The 20,195-nt window shown below is 43.3% G+C and overlaps 1 protein-coding gene across 4 annotated transcripts in view; it reads right to left on the bottom strand.

Annotated features, from left to right (window-relative positions):
- The window catches only part of RGS6 (regulator of G protein signaling 6), a 231,932-nt gene that overhangs the window by 24,600 nt on the left and 187,137 nt on the right, over positions 1 to 20,195 (bottom strand). For all 4 annotated transcript variants that reach the window (XM_031553564.2, XM_085224907.1, XM_031553561.2 and 1 more), the window contains 5 exons: positions 19,256 to 19,354; positions 18,187 to 18,248; positions 14,364 to 14,474; positions 11,657 to 11,782; positions 4,677 to 4,863 (listed from right to left, as the gene is read on the bottom strand). In XM_031553564.2, the coding sequence (XP_031409424.1) occupies positions 4,677 to 4,863; positions 11,657 to 11,782; positions 14,364 to 14,474; positions 18,187 to 18,248; positions 19,256 to 19,354 (585 nt within the window). The remainder of the gene's footprint in view (positions 1 to 4,676; positions 4,864 to 11,656; positions 11,783 to 14,363; positions 14,475 to 18,186; positions 18,249 to 19,255; positions 19,355 to 20,195) is intronic.

Consider the following 20,195-nt stretch of genomic DNA (forward strand, 5'->3'; position numbering starts at 1 on the left):
CACAATCACTTTCCTATTTTTGTTGCAGGCATTTAATTGCTCTTCTGGGTGCATTTGTGGGACTCTTGGTTTTAGATTCAGTTTAGATGTAAGTTGTTCTGGGAAATCCACAGGGAAGGAACTTGCATTTTTGTTTGTACGTGTAACAAATACTCAGCAACAGTGAGATTTCTTACTGTGAGGTGAAGGCTGCATCTACTGGAGAGCATGGCAAGGGAAGATCTTCCCCTTCATCCCCACAGAATCAGAGCCAAAAGGGGAGAAGAAAATAAAGGCCAAATTCCTGTGAAGTTTCTACTGTTCATAGGCAGCATCAGGGTGCCAAAGGCCTGCAAGAGGACTGGGCACTGTGTGTGTATGTGCACGCACATGCTTTGTGCACACCCCGAAGCAGTGCTTTCAAATCCTCATAGTGCGAGCTGAGCAATAGGGGCCTCTCGAGCCACCCTTCAGGGTAGGGTGCCTGGGTCTGCTCCATGTCCTCTTCTGACTGCCCATATTGCCAACCAGAACTGCTTGGTTTTCTATCCCAAGTTACTATCCTTGACAGACATACAGGTAACTGGGGTGAGTAGGTGAAACGTAAAGAAAATAACACTAATCTTTCCTCGAGTTCTTACATGAAAGGTGATCCAGATGCATACAATGAATGATTATTTTCATGTTTTCCTTCCGTGCTGTGATTTAGTTCAACATCTACAAAAGGAGTTCGGTATGCTTGGTGAATAGGCACCATGAATATGCTGCTTTATATACTTGCTTTCACATCCTCTGCATGCTTGAAAAAACAAAGTCAGTGAAAGAAAGGTCACCCCTTATTTTCTCTTCTTGGTAGAAAATGACATTCCATTTCCAAGAGATCCTTTCTCTCACTCGGAGTTTTTTTTTTTAATTCAATAGGGTCCCATCACCTTATGTCAACACACATAGCTTCTTGGTGGCACCAGAATGAAAACTAAGGACTGACCACTGACAAATCCTGCAAGGGCTCAGCTGTCTTTTACCAGCACCGGCAGAGGAAAACATGAACTGGGCCCAGATGTGGGCCAGATACATTTCTGGTTTGAACAGCTCAGAGTTTGGCACTGTGGTCTAATCTGCTCAAGAATTAGCTAAGGATCTGTATAGTACAGTCAAAATCCCTAACAGAACCCAGATTAGAACTGAATTTCTCTGAATCATCTTCACAGAAAAAACAACAGCTAATTAGTTCAGGTAAAAGAAAGTCATTCTAAAACTCTGCTTCATTTATAGAAGAAGAAAAATAAACAAAGCAAGCAGAAAAGTAATAGCAAAGACAACTACATGGCTCACCTTATCCTAGTATGCCTGGCTCTGAAGCCTACCAACAAATGCCCCTACAAGCAAACATCAATACTGGGCAACACAATACATCCTTACAATACTAGCTCACAATGCCAAGGTCTATGGGATTGATGGGATTGGGGCAGGGGTTAAAGACTTTCTGAGAGTAGAAAGACATCTTCTAGAGAGCGGAGGTGATGCTTGACATGAAGGAAAAACTGCTAAAAATATACATTGTGCAGATTAGCCATAATTGTCATACTCACAAGTTTGAGTTCTCGTGTTAGACAAATTAGTTTGGCTGTCAGCAGCTTCATCAGCTAAAAGAGGCCATTTGGAAGGACCAGTGACTACTCTCCAAAGCTGGCTGTGCCTGCCTCATATTGCAGGGCCCCACAGGGGTTGTTCAGTGATGCTGATAACTCCAGTGGGAGCACCGATCCCGCTAAGTAGTTCATTGTTTAATTGAACTGACCTTTCCTGATGGTGTCCCATGTATTAAAAGCTGCTTCACTCCCAAGTGAAAATGGTTCAATAATTGTAATATTTTACTCAGTGGAGAGTTGTTTAAGAGCAGAAAATAATCAGCTCTGTTGGTAGGCTTTCCTCTGGAGGAGTCCAGCACCAAATCAACAGAAGGTGCTGCACGAGTGAGTTGTATCATCAATAATAAACAGACCCCAAAGTTAGGTTAGATTACAAGCTCTTTGAGGATATTTAGAGCTAAGACTTTCAGTATAACTTTTTTTGAATGCAGAGACCATTTGTCTTCAGACATTGAATGGCCTTGGGATGCAGAGGTTTCAAGTGAGAGGCATGTTTGTCAGGAGCCCTCTTTCTCCCTGTTTTCTTCTAGTTGTCTGACCAGATTTATCTCTACTGCTTTCTGTGTTGGCCTTCATGGTTGTACAGCATCTGGGAGAGCTCTCTGGGGCTGGGAGCCAAGGTTACACAAAGCACCATATCCCTGTAGACTGTTAAACACCTGATAAAAGATGATGCTTTGTTATCAACTCACAGATATCAGGCAGTCACTAGCCTGATGTGCACTGGGCTCTGCTGCACCTTCTCCTTCCCAATGGTTTAATTTTCAATGCTTTTTATACACAACTGACATTCTGGGGGTCTCCCAGGTCTGCCCATGGGCTAAAGTGCCACATCACTTTGTCATATTTTCCACCTCAGAAGCTGCAATTTCCTTTTCTCAGTCCAGCCAACCCTTTTCCTTTCTCATAGTCTTAGTGTCCCTGCATTGCAGGCATTCAAAGAATGCCCTGTTTAGTAAAGTAATTCTTTTCTTGTCCCTTATTCACAAGGACATTTAAGTTATTTTCCTCTATGTTAAGCCTACACAGGACAGGACAACACTTACATTTCCTCTTCCACAGCAGACTGTTTTGACTACTTGCGTCTGGTTGAATCTCTAGGAATGTGGGATGTGTGTGAGATTAGCTTCCTGGTGCCAGCATGCCGAGATAAGGCAGCTGGGCTATTGCCTGCTGCAGGTCTGTGAGACAACAGAGTCCCCAAGGTGGCAATGCTGATGGGCGGAAATGCCAGGAGGGTACCTGAGAGACTCAGGAGCACCTATGTGGGCTGCCATGAAGTGGAGGTGTGAAGAGGAGTGGTCCCTCCCCAGGTGAGGCAGTATCAGCCAACGTTGTGCCAGCTTCCAATGGGGCACTAGGCATGCTGGCAGTGTCTGGTTTAACTCTGCTTCTTAGCTATCTGTTCAGGCAGTCAGAAACAGCTAGCTTGGCCTTTGCAGAGCTACCAGAACCAACCATGATGCACAGGAAGGTGACCAGGGTTCCCCATCACTATTGTGGCAGACTCTTTCTCTGAGACGACCATAGCTGGGCCTGAAAGCCTACCTCTGCCTTGTATTTCTGTTTCAGTGAACCAAAAGGGATGATTTGAGGACAGCAATCAACATAGAAATTCTCTGAAATAAAATTAACCCAAGGAGCTAAAATTGCAGTCTAACTGCGAGAGCTCTGGCCTGATTTCATCAACTCCCCTTTGAACAGCAATTACAGTGTAAACTGATCGGTTCAAACCTAAATCCTCAGTGTCTTCTTCTGATTAAATTCTCATTGCCTAAACATCCATCTTATTCTCTGTTCTTCTATTTATCAATTGAATTAATTCCTCCATTATTCACCTATCTTCTTTAGCCAGCATTTTACCATCATCTTTCTTTTTTTTCAGGCAATGTAAATTTGCAGAAGTTCTAGTTCACTACAACTGCAAAGCAAAATAAAATACATTTTAGCTAGAATGTCTTTATACTGCACTCTTTCTCAGATTTAAAAAGAACATTTATGTTGTCTGATATTCACAGGGGATTGCCTTAAGACTTTGCGTACATTCCTTCTACGTGGGCCCTAAGGAGCAGGATTGCATTCAGGAAAATACAGTATTTGATGCTGGTTTGAAAAATTCATTGCCTAACCTTGTATAAGTGGTCCTCAACATCTCCCCTGAGATGAAAATATTTTGTTAGCAGAGTATTTTGAAGAACTGCCCTTGAACACCAATTTAAAGAAAATACAAAAACAAGGATTCTTTTCATTTGTTGTTGATTTTACTACATGCTCTTGATAAAAATGATTATAAGGAGAATATCTTTTAATTGTGTCCCTGTTAATATTTGCCAAAAGATTCATTCTTCCTTTTTCCTTTTTTAGCCTTTATAAAATGACATTTTCACTTTTTCAGAAGGTTATGCTGTTTTATCCTAGCTCGTAGTGGTTTTTCACAGATTATCTATTTTCCTAAAGGCATTTTCTGTGTATAGTTTATCAGTAAAATTTCCCTGATAAATACGGGGCCCCTAGAAGAGAAGGATTATGCTCACTGCATTGCTTACTGTCCTAACGTTATCCTAAGGCACTGTCTGCAAGACAAGTTTCTAGTTGTGTTTGAGGAGATGCTGTGTTTGGGGTTTGGTTGGGAAGATATAATTAGCTATAAATGAATAAATGACAGAGCAAGTGTATTAATAAGAATTTTTATATGATATCAACCATTCTGAAAATGTGACAGACTGTTGACAGGGGGTACAGAGAGCCCAACTGAACTTTATGGCACTCTTTCATCTTTGCTTTCTCTGAGACTTGGCTACAGCTCGCTGCGCCTTGCAGACTTGTAAATTTCAGAACACTTGTTCCCAGAGGAGCATTAGCCTGTAATAGCTGATAGATTCAAAGAAAATATCATTTGCCCAGCTTGAATAGATACCCTCAAAGTCACTTCCAACCGTGCCTCTCTCCTTTTTCTTACAAGTGAGCAGTGACAATGTGATAGTGGAATATCATGGTAAAACTGAGAGTTTTATTAGCAGTAGTTCCATAAAATCAAAAACAAACCTGTGCGTCTTCATATGTGTATCTCCCTGGGTCTTTGACATTTTGGCTTGTTTTCTCATAGCTGTGGGAATCCAGGTTGATAGCACTCTGGGCCCCAGGAGCTAGAAACTCCTGCCAGATTTCCTCCACTCTGGTGGTCACATCCTGTAGAGGTTGTTTTTTGAGATCTTGGACAGCCAACCAAAATCTGTAGTGGGCAAAAATAAGAACGGGAGAGACTTATAAGATAAGAGGAGATAAGATTTTATCTTTAGATAAGATTTTGTTGATAAGCCTGGGCAGAGTCCCAAATGGCAGCTGAATTTGCAGAAGGCTCTCCGTTTAGCATGACTTTGGGGGAAGGTGTGATATACTTTACACCAAACCATTACAATGTGGTTAAGATCAGAAAAGTGACTTTAAGAAGCGAAACATCCTTATTCAAACCATCTCTGCAGAACTGTGACATTAGGCAAGCAAGCAGGAAACCTCAAGAGCCCATGCAGCTGGAGGAGGAACACGAACTGCTTTCCACCACCCCGCTGCAATCTGCTGGTAATTTCTGCCTGCAGGATCTGTTGTCTGCAGAGGATGCAAAATGCAGAACAACAAACTTAATATTCATATCATTTCCAGGGTGAAGTTGTGACACCAGCATTTAGAAAAGTCTTGTCTTTTTTTCTTTTTATTTTTGAGACTTGTAAACTGACCATTATTCAGACGGATGCCATGAGAAGGGATGAATACAGGACCCAGTTATGCCCATGCCATTGTGCTCTGCAGGGAGAGCCAAGGTCACTGCTTGTTCAGGGCAGCTGAAAGAGCTTGCACAATACTGAAAATAATGTGCCCCTCGCTTTTAATTATGGAAGACTACCAAATAAATGAATTGAACTTTATCTGAAAGCCTCATTTCCCATCTCAAATTATTCATTGGTGCCCTGCCTACTAGCACTAAAGCAAATACTCCCTCAAGTTGGGAGGAAGATGAGGCGGTCTATTCTAAAGCAAAACCCTGCGGGCAGCTAGGGAGGATGGAGGAGCCAGCACTCCCTGTGACTCCTGTGCTGCTTTGGCCCCTGGGCTAGCTGCCAGCAGGGTTTCCTGATGCTGCCACAGAAACAAGTGGGGATCATCATCAAAGGAGGCTGCCAATCCATTTAGCCTTGTCCTGTACTCGCAGTAGAGGGAAAGGGCCTGTTTGGGAAAAGATAATTGAACATTTTTAATTGCGGATGTGATGGTAACTTGCAAATGCAGAAAAGGCATGAAGAAGAAAGATGCTAATCAACTCAGAGTAGCTGGGACATTTTAAGATGAACACTTGGCTAGACAGAAAATGTTCTGCCCTGAGAACCTGGGAGCTGGGCTGGGAGCAGGCACAGTGTGAAGTGACAGCTTGCCAGCACAGGAACACCATCCATTCTAATAACCATTTGGCTCAGTCTGAAAACCACCCAACCAAACCAACCTGACACTAACAAGAACAAGCTCTTCCTACTGCAAGCAACTGTGAATTCACGCCCAAGGCAGAATGGCCTCTTCAAGGCAAAGGGGGTTTTTGCCTTGGTGGATATTTCAAAGCTGTTCATTTGAGCTCATATCTGAAAGTCATGGAACATCAAAGAGGGGTACCCAGCCCCACAGCCATGAATCCCAGGCAAATTATCTGCTATGGGAACCCATCCTTAATTCAGTGCATAAGTTGGGCTTCCTATGGCATTTCTAGAACACTTACAAGGCAGCAGCAGATATTTCTGCTCAGGAAGGGTGCAGACACACAATGGCTACCTTGAATTTTATAGCTCTTGAGCAAACACACTCCCTGAGTCAATCCTGCAAATGCTGGAGCACAAGCTGGCCTCAGGCCTATGAACAGCCAGTAGAAGATCCTGCATTCCCTCCTCCTTCCCCTGGGAGCTGACCCATGGCAGTTACCTTGTGTGGGGCAGGAAAGAAATGTCCACCCGTGTCCTCCCCAGCAGTGCCCCAAGAAGAGCAGGAGCAGCACAGAACTGCTTACAATGGGGGGGAGGCAGCCCTGATTGCAGGTTCTCTGCCCTTTACAAAACAGAATGTTAGATCTGGAGAAGGCTGATAATACGGTATCCTAAACTGGTGTCAGAGACATAAAGCATTCTAGCCTCATCCAGCATGTAATTAACTTGCTGTCACTCGCGGGAGATATCCTGTAATGGTGCTTTATCCCATGCAGACTCCTCACGGCATAGGGAGCTCCTGGAGCTCCAGGTGCCTGCTCTGCCTCTACGGGGTGCTGCGGGCAGCTTGCAGATACCCTCAGCAAAAAGGCTGCTGGGGAAGCCCTGAGGCTGCTCCTGAGATACGGTGCAACACAAAAATGAATTTCAAAATTGAATCAGACACAAAATACAGATGATTAGAGGAGAGACTGTCAGCACGAAGATGGTGCTGTAACATCATCCCAGGGCAGGACGTCGCACCCCTGGTTGGCAGCGAAGTTCTGGAGTGACTCTTGGTTTGAAACATGACCATGTTCCTCTCTGCTTGCCTCACAGCCCATCTTGCATCTTTCACCAGACAGCCTTGCTCTCATTTCCTTTCAACAAGATAAAACCATCAATTTAACAGCACAGCTGGGAGGGTAAGTGAAGGTACAAAATAAGCACACATCATCACAGATGGGGGCGGGGGAGTGTTCACACTCCTGCATAGCTTTATGGCTGCGGTGAGCATGGGGTGGCTGAGGCCAGCAGAAAGCCGCCCTCAAAGAGACATGCTGGGACTGGTGGCTCAGCGAGGCCATGTGCTAGGGGCAAGCACAGCCCTGCTCCTTCACTGCTGCAGCGTTCCCAGCCAGTGCTGAGCAGCAGGAATGGGAACAACACACCCACTGCCCTGCTGCCTCCCCTCGTCTGTCCTCCCTCCTGCTCCCCCAGGCTGGGCACCCCACTTCTGAGCAGAGAGGTCCTCTTACTGCGGCCTCTTACTTCTCTTGGACAGGATGCGGCTCTCTGCGGTTAAGCAGCACCCAGTGTGCATCCGGCTGCCTGCCAAGAAGTGAATAAAGCCACGCAGAGCTCAAGAAGCAGCTCTGCTCACAAGTGACAGCTGGAGCGGAGAGATGCAGCCACCAGGCTCAGGTCTCCTGGATGAGCATGTGTGATTCGCAGGCAAAGGCAGAAGAAAATCTCTTCATGCCATGCTGCTTTCCCTCAGCTGTGGAGCGCCCGTGCCGCCTGGTGGCCAGCAGAGATCGATCCTTGCTCCCGGGGCACCAGCGCCAGGACACCCGCATCACCTGTGGCACTTGGGGCTGCTAGGAATGGCTACAGCCAGGGCTCGGGGACAGCCTCCAGAACAGTTAACAACTTATGTGAATGGTTTTGCTTTGTAGAAGTACTGGCTTAAATACTTTTTGCTTAATAGGTCTGCTTTCCGTAACCTCCCAAAATTTCATTTCCTGATGAAATTTAAAGGAAAAAAAATTTGGCAACATGTTTCGGCCATTAGGCGTCACGTAAGATAGAAACGCTTTCTGCAGATAAAATTATTTTCTGGATCCATTTGCAACATGTGTTCACAATAGCACACAAAACGCCCATGCTGCTATATTGCAAGCTCCACAGCACATTCCTATAAAGTGTCACGTGTTCCCTACTTAGACCCATAAACAGGTGTGCAGTCTTCTTTCCCATTGGGTAAAATTAGCATGTCTCACATTCCCACCTAGCTTTCTCCTTCCAGCTGATGCCTTTTGAAGCTGGGAAAAAAATCAATCTACTGGTTAGATGAACATCTCAGCTATCTTAAGGTGTCTCATGAGATTTGCAGGACATGAAAAATGTATACAACTCTCTGTGGGCTCTTTTTTTTTTTTTTTTTTAATTGAAGCTTTGTCATTGCTATATTTTGGGTATTTCTAAAATCAACGGAAGCAAAACAAATTGTAGATGAAAGACAGCAAAAGAGACAGAAAACGGAAGAGAGCAAGAAAAAGAGTTAAAATAAAAAGAGAGAAAAATACCCACCTGCCTGGCTTTCCTGCTCTCACATAAATAATGGACAGACAGTAAATAAATAAGTTACAGGGCTCAGCCAAGCCCAGGAGACTGGTGGACATGATCCTGCAAGTATATTAGAACACAGAAACACAGCTGGAAGGAGACCTGGGAGGTGATGGAGGCTAGTCTGCTGCTGTCTCGGGCAGTGCCTCTCCTGAGACCCCCAGAGCACTGATTTTTATTTTTTTTAAGAAGACATGGAAATGCCTCACTGCCATCCAGCCTGGGATTTTAGACAGGGGCAGAATTTAGTCCCTTCAGTATACTCCGAATTACAGCCAGGGCACTCTCAGTTGCACACATGATGGAAGCTCCTTTCTAGCACCACCAGGAATTTCTAGATTTTCCAGCGATCACTTTCACAGATCTGTCCTTAGGATAGCATGGTGGCCTGCCAGACTCCTGTCAACATTAACGAAGATTCACCTGATGCTCCCAAGATAGAACATGTCTCTGCTGTGACAATTCCCTTGTCTCCAGACCATTACTAGGAGGAGGGGCTTTAACAGACACCTGCAAAAGTAATTTCTCTACCAAGGGGTTACATGCTGTACCCTCAGAAAGTTCTTCACAGCTTCCCAGAGTTTGGGTGGGAAGCATCTCACTTAACCATAGCTGCCTACCATGCAGACACTGTCACTTGGATTCGTTCTCAGGCTTATAGATATTGGATAATGAGAAAGCTTTGTGATGTAATTTAGTTGCTTTTAGATTTGTTTTCACTTAAAGCTGAAATGCATCCTTCCCTGGTGATCCACTGACTCCTCTTCAGCTCTTCTTCTCACACTAAAGGGAGCCTTGGTACTGGATGACGCAGAAGAAAGCATGTGCTATGAAGCTGACTGCCTAGGTGAGATAGGTTCCAGCCTTGCTGATGGGCATTAACTTAAACCCTGCTTGCATGTTTAAGCATCCAGCAGTTGATTTCCTTTCTACCATATACACTTAATGAGGATTCAGGAGCTTTCTCTGCCACACCTGAACCTTAGAGAGCCACCTTTTGCTTCTCAGCATTTAACAATCCATCCTGTCCCAGCATTCTTTATGAATACTTCTACCTTTATGTCCTGTTAGTTATTATTTACAGCCCCAAGCAGGTCTACTAATACCGATCCAGTATTAGGTCACAACGATGCCACATCAGCCAGTACCATGATAATGACACCATAAGAATGAAAGTAATGATACAATTTTAACTAATGATGATACCAGAGTTTTCCAGAAAGGATGTGGGATTTAACCTCTCTATCACAGCCGCTAATTTGCAACTTCCCGTGGCTACAGGCTTTCTCATAACCAACAAGAATGCATATTCGCAGGAGGAGCACCTCTGATTGACTGAGAAAGGTAAATGCTTGCTTTGTAATAATGAAAATTTCTCGATCTGTTTGAATAGGATAAACCTGGGGGACACCCACTAGTGGTAAAACCTGCTAGATTTCATTAGTGCAACCCCAAATATATTTCAGGAAACCCATTTGAGGAGCATTTCAATATAGTATATTAATTTTGCACTTCATCACTATAATTTAATTGCAAATGAGCACCAACATACATAAGTGCAGTCATTAAGCACACACAAGTTCAGTACCTGTTCAGCAATATACCTGTTCAGCAATACAGTGTCAAGTTCATTTATGTAATTTACCAACACTTTCCCATTTATCTTAAAAATAACTTTCAAGTTCTTAAAAATCACTAACATAAAAGTGCATTGATTTTTCACTGTTTTGCTACTGCCATGCTTTTTGTATTTCTCCCTGGGCAAGCAAATACGATAAATATGACAGTCAGTTCCAATGTCATTTAAAGTCACTTTCTGGGAAATTTCACTTTCAGATCTCACACGCTAGCAGACTGCAATAAAGTGGCAATTGTTCATATGCTTTACTAATGCACTGAAGTGAAGGAAGTTTAACAAAACATAAATATTGTTCATATGCTTTACTAATGCACTGAAGTGAAGGAAGTTTAACAAAACATAAATTTCAAGACCATGCAATTAAGTTCTGAACTGGTGTAAATTGAGAGCAGCACCAAAACTTGTCATAGCCAGCAAAGGCACAAAACCAGACCAACTGCACGTTCAGCTGGTGGCAGACTTCTTCATCATTTGAGCAGGTATGAGTCTGACAGTAAAACTGGGAGCGCTTTGTCTGCATCTGCCAGATACCTTTGTGGCCTATTGGAAAAGGACGGTTCCTGTACTCATCCGTGTGCTGATAGCAACGAAGAGGGCACAGAAGTGCACACTGACACCCTACCACCAACTCAGACTTTGACTTTGGCATCAGCCAGTGGCTGCAGCTTGCCCTGGTGCCACCACCACTGAGTTGGTTGCCCACCAAAATTGGCAACTTATTCCTGCTGCCTTTTCCTACTGTAGTTGAAGCAGCAGAATTGTGCCACAGTATCTACATCAGTATCTACATCATGTTTCATACTACAAGTTTCAACGTATTCACAGTGAAGGAAGCCAGAATGCACCTAGAACACCCACAGAAGAGAACTCTAATACAGTGAGAGTCAAGCTCTCAAGTAGTTAAGAGACACCAGAATTCAAAGTACCAAATGCAAACCTGTTTTGCTGAGTGAAAGCAACAGCTTTTGGCCACATGAAGACCACCCCATATTTTCGCCACGTGACCCCTGCCACAAACACATGCACAAATTCTGTGTATTATTAGGGGGCTCACAAGCCATGTCTCATCACAAAACTTTGCAAGCCTATGCATGTTATATTTGACAACACTGACTCTGCTAAACACTGCTCCTGGGATTACTTACATCATTCTAGTGCAGGTGTTTGTAGCAGTGCTACAGGCCAGACCTTGCCATTCTCAGTTTTACTCAAATTGGTGTTTTCAGAAGTTCAGCACAGATCAAGCACTGCATTTCACCTATGCAAGAGAGTATGATTAGCCCCGTTTATTTAGTTCAAGTGAAAAATGGTTTCACCTGAGGTTTTCTGAGCTGAATTCTGATTCCAGGAAACGAAGGAACTGGTCTCGTCCTACTGGGTCCTTCAGTACCTCATCCATGGAGAAGCCCCATCTTTTCACACGCTGCTGACTAGGTTCTTTGCTGTTTGGAGAGAGAGGGGAAAAACAGATGGAATGTGCATTTCTGCCTGCTGTCCCAGCAGCTGCTGCTGTTCCTGTTAAGCAGCAAAGGGAAAAAGATTATCAGACAAGGAGATGGTGGCTGTTTCCTTAAGAATTTCCAGAGATACAAGATAGCAAACAACACACAAGAAGGAGCTATAAAGATCAGGGTCATAGTTAATGCGATTGTGCTATTTGGGTGATGCTTATATGGCAAAATGAGAGAGAAAGTGAATTATATTATTTTCAGGGAGACTTCTTGTACACTTCACATAAAGAACCATTTATTTTATGTCAAGGCAGAAAGAAATGTGCCAGCAATGTTCTCTGGGCCATCGGCAAGCTCCAGAGCATCACCCTGTGTCCCGCATAGTGCTGGCTGCTAACCTTCAGACTGAGAAGCAGAGAGGACAAGATTTTTAAGAAATGATTACTGCTTTGTGGTCTTGTATTTTTCACTGCCTCTGACTTTTGGGTACCGAAGTCTTGCAAGACGTAAAAGCAACCCCCTCTTCCCCTCCATGACAGTCATACTCTCAGCAGGGACACTGAGATGTGGAGGCACCCAAATTCACTCATAACCTTTCTGCTACAGTATTTCTTAATACAACTCTGCTTACATAAGCTGTTGTTTGAATTGCCAGACATGTTGCAGAGATGCCTATGGGGAGAGGCACTGCCTAGGAATCACGAGGATCCCACAAGACAGCCTACATCAGAGAGTAATCTGGGCTCACAAAGTGTTTGAAAGCTTCTGGTGTGATGGCGTCATACTATGAGACAACCATTAAAACACAGTTCAGCTGCTCACATTTGTGACAGTAGAGCCATTGTAAACAGTACGTATCTATTAAATTGTCTTGTCATGTCCACAGTGATTCCTAATCCTGGAGCCTTAGGGGACAGTGGCGATCTGTGCTGAAGACAAATAAGCCACAGGGGTAAATAAAATGCCCACTTTGATTTCCTCTTGCTATGGAGACTAAGCAACACTGATGGGCATGTCCTCACTCGAGGTGCAGAGCGCTGGGGCTGGCTCCTCCTCTGCTGAGAGCCATGCTGGACACGGGGACATGAGAGCTGTGCTGGTGCAGAGCTATGCACCAGACGAGTTCAGGGAATTTCCTGATGATTCTGGAGATCAGAAGCTGCTCTGCTTGCTGCTGCACAGACTGAAAAGGCCAAAGTGCTGTCTAAAATAGAAGCCTTTCTGAAGCATTTCCCCAGTGCCACAAAGGATGAGCTGCACAGCACTGACCCTGCTCAGAAGCGGGCTTTGCCATTAGAAGGGAAAGGGGTTTAGTTTCCCTGAACAGGGGCTCTGCTTTCCTGACACAAGAAACAGCCTCACAGGCAGCACAAGGGCTACCAGAGCTCCTGGGAATCATTTAATTATTCATGCAAGTTGCTACTAGATGCAGACACAAGGAGGTCTCTTGCTATAGAGAATAAAATGAAAATACAAAGATGTTTGTTCTCTCATCTCACAACAATACAGCAGGAGAATCACCTTCCATAACTCTGAAATCATAACAGAAACAAAGCTTTTACTCTAATTCTTAATAAGGCCGTAACATCAGGTTGATTATATTCCCTGGGGACAGAGAAATATTTTCAGGGGTTTCCAGCCACCTCAGCAGACCCAGAAGAAATGATGCCTGGATTACATTGTGGGTGGAGCTCCTCCAGAGTAGTATTTTGCAGGGGTTGCATCTGTAACCCTGCTAGGGAGGATGGAGAAACTGAGAGAAACCGACTGAAAAAGAAATCTAAAATATTGATTTTATATGAAAAGAGGCAGAGACCAGGGAACTAATTACCAGCTTCTGTGACTTTCAGAGAAGCAGGGGACAACACCTTTCACATCCCACATCACATGTGTTTTACACAGAGAAATAACTTGCCCTTTTCCTGGAATATTGATTCATAGTGAACTGGCTCTCCTAAGCTGGCAGCATCTCAAAATTTACACGATGATTTAAGAACAGACTGTATTAGATTTGCCATTCTTTTTCTCAAAGATTTGCTAAAATGAACTCCCAGTTGTGTTTGGCACTGAACAACAACAGCAGCTCAGCTTCAGGAAAAGCTGCACATTTGCAGCCATCTGCCAAAGGATGCCCTGAGTGAGCAATGAAGGTGGCATGGTGAGTGACAGCATCTTGCTGCTACTCAACGTGTCCTGTATGGCAGTGGCATCGTGCACGGGGTTCCGCAATTTGTGGAGGACCTGAGAGCAAGCTCTCAAGGGTCAAAGGAGGTGTGCTGGAACAAGGATCTTGTAGAGGTATCTTGTATCAGTGGGCTCTAAGAACCAAGCCCATGCATGCCCTGTACGGGCATGAAATCACCCTAATTTACACAGTAATGCAAATTGAGCATATGGAAGTGAAAGGGCTGTATAATCCACAGAAATAATAAACTATACCATTCTGTTTAAACTTCAGTTATGCGAGTGTATCTTGTGAAGATTCAGAGATGAAACTTCCTATTCCAATAACTGTGGGAAAAGCATACCAATAAAATTGAAGACAACTCTACCTAAAACTGCCAAATCTTACCTCATTTCAATGTCCCACAAAGCTGCATCATCACTTATCCAGGGATTAGAAGGCTCAGCAGGAGTGATAAAAGGGTCATATTCCACATACTGCTCTGTGTACGCTATTAAACTGACATATTAAAAAAAGTAAAAAAGAAGAAGATAAAGACAAAGCCCGAATACTCAGTCATGTATCAGAGATACAGATTTTCTCTCTTCCCCCCCTCCTCCCGCTCCCCTTGTTGGAGGGCTTTTTTTCCACGTTTGGATCAGAGTGGTTCTTAGTACTCGCACACAACAGTCCCTTTTTCCTGGAAGGGTGCATGCAAGGATTTCTTTGCAACATTCACCAGTTCACTCAAGGTTTCCTCAAGGTTGGTTCTGCGGAGATGCCTACAGACAGCCTGATATGGCAGCAAGTGAACTGGTACGGTAGGACTTCCCACTGACAGCAATGTGACTCTGAAGCACATGTCCTCCACATTTGTTGCATGCTGCTATTCCCCCCCTTCTCTTTTGTTTTTTTGTTTTTTTTTTTTTGCAAGGGCTTTTGTACTCACTACTTTAAGCATTGTGAGTAACTCATCAAAATACTGTCATGCACGGTAGCTAACAGCACAATTAAGTCTTTGGAGGATCACAGTCCTAAGCATCAGATCTTCAGCATATAGGTAATTTTGTTTTGTCAGTATATCAGGTAGCACAGTGACAATGCAATATACTCAGTGTAGTTTATAATCACTAATGTAAAATGAAGTAAATTATACAGGTATTGAATAAGCACCTGGCTTGTATACTGGTCCGCTTCAAGCCTAGTCAGAAAAAGCATACAGCCTCTAATCCTAAGAGCTGCCTGTGAAAAGGCTTATGTCTGCTTGCACAGACAACTTGGGCATTCCATTGGGGTTGGGACAAGGCGGCAATTTTATGAAAGGTAGGCAGCGAAAAAATCAAAAGAAATTTGTCCCAATCTATACTCAAAATACTCCAAGGCACTTTTTCCTTTTTTTGCCTCAGTCTGCCAACTAATTAAATAAGTTAATTGAGTCTCACCATACTGAAAACTAATCTATTTTCACTCTGATTGTCTGTGCTAAGTGTTACCTCTGGGTCTTCCACACCTTCAAAAGACAGGAGAAGGAAAATACCCTGTGAAACCACGGGTCACAAAAGGCAGAAACTTTCCCTGACCTGCACTACAATAATTACTTCTTTTTGTTTGTCCTAGCTCTTATCATGAGGCATTAAAATCATACACTTTTGTAACCACTGCAGGTTCCCACTGCCCCTCAGGGCACTCAGGGCTGTCTCATCTCATTTCATTAATTACATTTCACGACTGTTGTGGGTCAAGGGTTGGAGGAGGGAGCAGCGTCCAATTTCAGAGAGCAGCAATCCCAGAGACATCAATGAGAGAAAGGGGTGGTTAAAAAAAAACAAACATAAAGCCAACAAAAACCAACGCAGAGGATAGATCAGGAGGTATCTGCTGTGAAATTTGAATTGCTTGTAACAAAATAATAAGGTGGCATCAGAGGGGAAAAAATAGATGAAATAAGGGTCGATTTGCTAAACACATGTTGCTGATTCAGTATAATGACAGGAGCTGAATTATGGCCTCATTGTCTAAACAAGGCTACAGGCAGTAGGGAATCCTAAGGGAAAGCGTTTCTGCTAAAAGGTAAACCTGGGCTTTTGGCTTTTCAGGTGATGCTGTGTCATTCTGGCAGAAGAGGTGATGGTTAAGAGTTCATGGAAGGAGGCAGAGCTTGCATTGAGAATCTGTCTATCTCACTATCAGGGGGCCCTGCTGAGCCTTCACAGTAACTTCAGGTGGCTGAGAGGATAACACCTGTGACACATTTTCATTTAGGGAACCAAGATTACTTTTGATAGGAAGGTGTTCAGGCTTTCCTCAGCCATTTCCATAATGCCACATGTACTGGGATTGCATCAGCACAGTAGGTACAATTTATTTACAGTTTTGCTTGAGAGTTGTCAAATCTCCTTGCCAGATCCTAAAACCAACAGTGTTCATGTCCCAAGAGAGGAAAAGGGATTTGGAAGTAGAAAAACTGTTCCCTGTGTTCCTGGAGCAGCTGAGGGATGCCTCAGTCTTAAGAGCAGAGCCCAACCTGAGAAGTGCCTTGCCACTACTAACCGTACCTCCTTACTCAGCACATGTGCTCCTGGAGCACGTATCCAGTGTTTCACACGCAGTCTTCAGGCAACACAGGCTTCATTTCAGGCAACATGTCAACTTAGGCCACACAAACTCATTCTCTCTCACCCACCCCTATCACTGCTGTGTGCCTCCGGGGCTTTCCTTGCCGCCCTTTGTGCCAAGCCCCACCACAGCCTGGGGCCTTCCAGCAGCACTGCCATCCACAGTCCCTCCAGACCAAGAAAATTGCTTTTTGTCCAGTTCTACTGAAAATGAATAGATTTTTCTTCTGGCATTGACAATGACATATTTATCATGGCAGTATAACTTGAACAACAGGTGTGCTATGTGGACAGGACCTGATATTCACAGTCAGTGAGTTTTATTGAGATCATCTTATTGAATAAATACCTAACCTGAAAAAACTGAATCAAAACACATCTGCTTGTCTGTAAATTACCAGTCTGGAAATTATTACTGTCACAGTATATTAAGGTCACCGTAAGTAAATTCAGTATAAAATGAGAATTTTTGGTAAAACACAAAATTATCAGAACAGACCCAGAAAGCCCAAAACATAAATATGAATGTGCTAATTTCAATAGTGTAAAATAGTGAAGGATTTCAGAAAGCCTCTGAATATTTTCTTTCTAACTGGATAGACTTTAATTTAAATTGATAAACATTATGAGCCACTAGGAACTTTCTGTTGAGCTCTTGCCATTTAATTTGCCTAGTTTAGTGTACACACTAATTACAGGAGCAAGTACTGCAAAGCACAAAATTTCATAGGGAAATCTCTTTTTAATTTGTTTAAGTAAAAATTCCTGTTATTTCTCCAGAAAGAGCCATCTCTTGTCATGCCCGTTGTGCTCAAGACAGTTTTGCTCTGAAAGTGATGTTACAGAAAAGCATGCTGATCCCTACATTTGTCTCAGCAATTTCACTGAAAACGTGCATAGCTTACAAGTATCTGAGTAAAGGAACTGTCACTCTCAGGAAGCTAAATTTGAGCTTGTTCTTTACTTGTTCATACTTCCCCTACATGGACTAAATTTTCTGCAAGTCAAATTGTGCCTTGATTTGCCTCTATGAGAAATCCACCTCCTCATAACATTGCCTTGAGTAGTCCAGATACAAACCTAGTACTTTTCATAGGGTTTCACATGCACAACTGGGGGCAGAAACAACCCCTACAACCCCAGCACAAATGAATCCCAGCGCGAATGCAAACATCACATGCAACAAGATGCAAACACAGTGCCCTCCACAGAGATTTGTCAGTCTAACAGGAGAGGAACACTCAGAGTTCATCCAAAAAGTAAAAATTGAATGCTTTTCAACTGAAAGAAGAATGACTTTTCTTTAAGTAAATACTAGACTTGTGAAGATACAGGAAATGAATGCCCTGCAATGGTTCTTTTTCATTGTGATCGCATTTCTCTTGCTTTTACAGTACAACATCCTCCTTTTTCACTCACTTTTTCTTAGTGGCAGAAGGGCAAGTGTCAAATGTCAGTGGTCAGCAGACAAGCAGCATGTCTGCGTGAGGAGGGAAAAGGATTTACTGCTCAGAAATGGAACAAGCCTTCGTGTATCCCTGCCTACTTGCTATTTCTAGAAATGCTAAATTTGAGATGAAGAAGTAATGAAAAATCACATACTTGGGGACACTCACCTTTCCGCTACTTTGGACATCTTTAAACAATGCCTGTCTATCTGCAGGTTCAGAAAAGTTATCTGAGGAGAGAGATGACAAGGGCATTAACAATCCAGGAGCTCCACAGCATGCATTGATCACATCCCAACACACTATTGATTTCTCATTCCAAACAGCTTGAAAGTAACTCAGAAAGAAATGGGACCCTCCCCCAGGTAATAGAAGCAGCTTACTAGCTGCTTCCATCAGGAGTCTCCATTTCACGTGGCAAAGTCCCAGGGGGAGCTTTAGAAGAAATAATTAAAAGTAGGAAAGACATATTTGGGGCTGAGGTTCCTAGACAACTCAGAGTGCAATGTGATCCTCATTTTATAACACACACTTTCATTTCTCTAACCAAGAAAATAAAGGTTTCAAAGTACATTTGTACTGTGCTATAAAGTAGTTCTTCACAGTACTCTGCAGCCCATATTGCTTATGATGGAAAAAGCTCAAGAGATGTAGTGTTCAGTCTTAGTTCAGAAGATCAGTCTAAAACTGGTTGCCTAAGAAACATGTTTAATGCTGTCTTTACTAGAAAGCTGACCCAGCAGTTCCTGCCCATACTTCAGTGAGAGTTGTTTCTTGCAGGAAAGAAATTTTGAGGGAGAGCTCCCCACAGAAGGGCAAGAACCCATGATTCAGATAGCCATTCCTCAGAGCAATTCTGCAAATAACTTTTCCCCAGTTCCCCAAAAGCACTGTGCCTGTGTTCTGGGTGTGCCAGCTTCTATAGCTTTTATCAGTGCCAACTTTCCCGGCATCCTCAGTGGATGGAAATTAATCCGTCTACTGGCTCACAGAGAAATTAGTCAAAAGGTTAGTGTTGCCCATAATGGCACTGCTCAGCTAATACACATCTTTAAATACTTACTGCTTTACATAAAGGATGTGAGGATCAAACATAGTTAAAGCAATGGTGGTTTTTACTGATATCTCTACAATGCTTTTGGTTTTGTTTTTTTTTAAAGCAGAAAACAATTGCCTGACTGTTCCAGATGTACTCAGCTCTCAAGACAACTGAACTACTGCACAGACATCTACTTACTTGTTTCCGGAAATCCTCTTTTGTAGTTTTGCGTACAGGTTGGGAGGGCACATGAACAGGGCTTTGGGGCTGAGATTCCTCTGTAACCCCATATACTGACTGCAAGGAACCAGCAAACAAACAGAATAGATGACAGCTTTTTCTCTGTTATGCAATGAGAAGTGCAGTATGCAAAACAGGAAGGTAATAAGCCAACAATTTCCTACTATTTTTTTTTTCCCCACACAGGTAAACAATCATTCAGCTGGGAGCAAAACTGACAGATCTGACTGTGCGGCAGATGCCTGCATTTGGGATGTCTGCAGACACGCCAGCAGTGTGCTCAGGGCTTCCTGCACAGCTTGCTTTGCAGCAAAACACTCTCACCTGAGACCTTCCCCTGTTGCATATGAGGTGCCCACTCTGTGCTACTGCAGACTATAGGGCTGTTTCACAGTAAGTAAGAAAGAGCTTATCTTAAATACTAAAATACAGCTGATCATTTTTAGGAGCTCTGAGGGATGTGCCTGTTGTATTTGCAAGAGGAATGCTGCGAATGACTGGTGTGGCAAAGTAAGTGCAGAAAAAATGTACTATAATCCGACCCTTTTCTTCCACTCAGTTGAATTTCTTGTCCTAAAACTACATATCAAAGAAAGAGCTTAACCACGTGTCAATCGCTCAAGTTCACGTGAACCTAAAGATTGACTTGTAGCCATTTGTTTTCAGGACAGAGACTTGCACTGGAAGTAATATCAACTACCCTGTCATTTAGTATTTTTGCTTTTCACTTTATGTTCAAAAGAGACAGGTGAATATCTCTGCTGCGATTTAATTACCAATGGAAGTTAGGAGTCTAGTGTCACCTCTAAAACTAATAAAAACACAAAAGAGTAAGAACTTGCTGGAAGTCAAGAGAATCCAAGCTGCAAACGATCAAGTCTTTGAGATTATTAAGGCA

The sequence above is a fragment of the Meleagris gallopavo genome, chromosome 5 (assembly GCF_905368555.1).
Source record: "Meleagris gallopavo chromosome 5, MGAL_WU_HG_1.1, whole genome shotgun sequence".
Classification (NCBI taxonomy): domain Eukaryota; kingdom Metazoa; phylum Chordata; class Aves; order Galliformes; family Phasianidae; genus Meleagris; species Meleagris gallopavo.